We start from the raw sequence: 2,759 nt of genomic DNA on the forward strand, positions 1-2,759 counted from the left end.
TCTCGTTCCTCATCGGCTCACTCAGGCTACACTCTCCACCCTTCGCCTCTCTCTCGATACCACCATCCCACTCTCCTTCATCTGCGGGCCCGAGTATCCCGTACCTAATACCTAATTATTCTCGTGGCGAGACTGTCATTTTGTTGTCAACCCGTACCCATCCAGCCTTCTACCCCTTTCACTTCCGCCGTCCCGTGACCCCCTGAGTATCTGGGTCCTTCCCTATCCTTAAAGGCAGAATTCCTCTCCAGCAGCCGCACCCCCATTTCAGAGGCATTCATCTTGTGTCCTCTCTTCATTCTTCCGTCTCTTGTTCGGAATCTGTTTGCATTGCTCCCACTCCTCTTGCCACACAGGCAGCAAGCAACAGCTCAGAGATTCCTCTGAGGATCCTGACAGAGAAACTCACGATACACTACCCTTTCGAGGTGGCAAAACAGGCACACGAGCAGCAGCTATGGAGCAGCCTCGCCCCATGATGCCATCCCCCGTCTACGGGTATGAGCACCCGGGCAGCAACACCAACACATCCTCCCACGGCGGCCATGGCAGGAGGCCACAGCACAGCCTGTCCCGTCAGCCCCTGAGGGACACCACGGGCAACGCCCAGCACATCACCAACGGCCTCGGATCCCTCTCACAAACAGCCGCACCGTCGTCCTGTCGCCCGGTGCCGACGCTGGGCCTCTTCTCGCCGTCGCTGCCGCCGTCCATCCCCACCCCCGTCGTGCCCTCGCAGGCCGGCTCCATCTTCCGCAATGGCGGCATGGGCATGGGAGGCATGGCCGGCATGGGCATGAAGACGCGCGCCGAGCACCTCCGCCTCGCGAGGCGGTCGAGGCAGGACATCAACCCCATCTACTTCACGCCCGAGTTCCGTCCCTACAGGGACAAGCAGGACCAGAAGGACCCCAATGAGAAGCAGATCTGGCCTCGCGTCCTGGAGGATGCGTTCCTTGACTGTGAGTTGGCTTTTGTTTGGGTTCTGTATGAAAGCACGTGTCACTAATACGACAGCAGCACTCCTCATCATCCCTCACATGGGAAGGAAAAAGTATAGCATGCAAGGCAAGCAGTTTGGGCGCAACATGCTCATCAGCGAGTACCTCTGGATTGCCTACTGCTGCAGCTTGCAGCCTGGACAGAAGACCGAGGAGCGCAAGCGCAAGCAGGTTTTCCAGTCACATTCAAGTTGTGAAGAAGATGTTTGAAAAGCACCGATGCTGTACGTGTTCGGGACCACCTTTTCTGAGTTTGTGCAAGCATGACTAACACAGCCGCAGACCACTTCTTCTTCGTCAAGGATGCTGACAAGAGCGAGGCTCGTCTGAAGGACAGCAACTCTGAGATTGCCTCCTTCAAGGACAACCCAGTCCTCATAGCTCTCTCCGAGGGTCGTCTGCCTGACGTTCGTCCTAACTATGAGTACTTCTCCCAGATCCTTGCCATGGACTCCATGGTCGTCATGCGCCCCAAGACGTGCTGGATCTTTGTCTCCTCCCAGTGTGTCACCATGGATGAGAACACGGGTGAAGCCTTTGACAGTAACGGCAAGGCCCTCAACGCCGATGCCTACCCTCACCTTGAGAAGAACCTCAACAAGGAGTCTGACAGCAGCCTGAACCGGGGTCTCAGCAGCGGCAGCGTTCTTCTCCATGAGTACAACCGCGAACTGGCGCAAAAGGAGGCCGCTGCGGCGACTGAGATTGACCAGGAATGGGAGACACGCTTCCCGTCTCTCCACCGTAGCCTCGAAGCTGCCACTGCTGAGAACCGATGGCTCGACATGCTGGAGATGACCGTCACTCTTGAGCTGCACCCTCGCAGCAATTTCCCGTCGGGCTCCGAACTCAATGGCTTTGTCGAATTGAACATTGCTCAGCCCCAGCTTCAGAACCACCGATGGAAGTGCATCACCAGGCTGCAGCGTCCCGAGGAGTTGTGCCGCGCTGGCGACGGCGAGCCTCTGATCGTCGAGCAGACGAGCGAGGTCGGTGTGCAATACACGCACCGCCCTGGTTGCAACGGTGCCGATAGCTCCCGCGGTCCTGAGTGCGACTGCCGCACACGGACTCGTCAGGACGTCCGCGTCCCCTTCCCGGCTGCCGAGTGGGCGAGCATCCTTAGCAATTGCGCCACCTACCTCCAGGAGCCCATCGACGCCAAGATCAAGAGCGAGGGTCTCAGCAGTGAAGAGGTCAAGGCCGCCGAGCAGGCCGCACTTGAGTCGGAGCGCACCACATCGGAACTCATCCAGCAGATCGCCATGTTCCAGGAGCTTTGGTCCGCACCCCCTGACGGCTCGGCCGACCGCCGTAAGTGGACGCGTCGCGGCGTGATCCTGTGGAAGTTCCGCACCGTCCACGCCTTTGATGACAAGTGGAACCCCATCTACGAGAAGCCGACTAGCACCAGCAAGGGCCGCAAGCCTACTGACACTGACGGTGAAGAAACCTCGTCATCGGGTCGCCGTTCCAACCGTGGCAAACGTGTGTACCACCCTCCGGGAACAACATGGCGTTTCCTCACGGCCCTGGACCCCATCTCGCCGGCTCACCAGCAAAATGTCTGCGTCAACCCTGGCAACAATGCCATTCCCAGCCGTGACATGATCATGGCACCGACCCCTGGATATGCGCACCACTTGACGGCAACCATGAGCGAGAACCTCAACGCGGCGTGGGACCCAACCCATCTCCCTGGCCAGCTCCCAGTCTGTCGTCCAGCGTTCCATGGCTACGTCGAGAGCAACTTCACTG

The 2,759-nt window shown here is 58.9% G+C and overlaps 1 protein-coding gene across 1 annotated transcript in view; it reads left to right on the forward strand.

The window, feature by feature from the left end:
• Positions 1–457: 457 nt before the first annotated feature.
• Positions 458–2,759, forward strand: part of VDBG_03770 (conserved hypothetical protein) — a gene marked incomplete at both ends in the record, with an annotated part of 3,050 nt that continues 748 nt past the window's right edge. Inside the window, 3 exons of the mRNA XM_003005771.1 lie at positions 458–962; positions 1,021–1,172; positions 1,304–2,713. Coding sequence (XP_003005817.1) covers positions 458–962; positions 1,021–1,172; positions 1,304–2,713 — 2,067 coding nt within the window. The remainder of the gene's footprint in view (positions 963–1,020; positions 1,173–1,303; positions 2,714–2,759) is intronic.

Source organism: Verticillium alfalfae, genomic scaffold (assembly GCF_000150825.1).
Source record: "Verticillium alfalfae VaMs.102 supercont1.4 genomic scaffold, whole genome shotgun sequence".
NCBI classification, from domain to species: domain Eukaryota; kingdom Fungi; phylum Ascomycota; class Sordariomycetes; order Glomerellales; family Plectosphaerellaceae; genus Verticillium; species Verticillium alfalfae.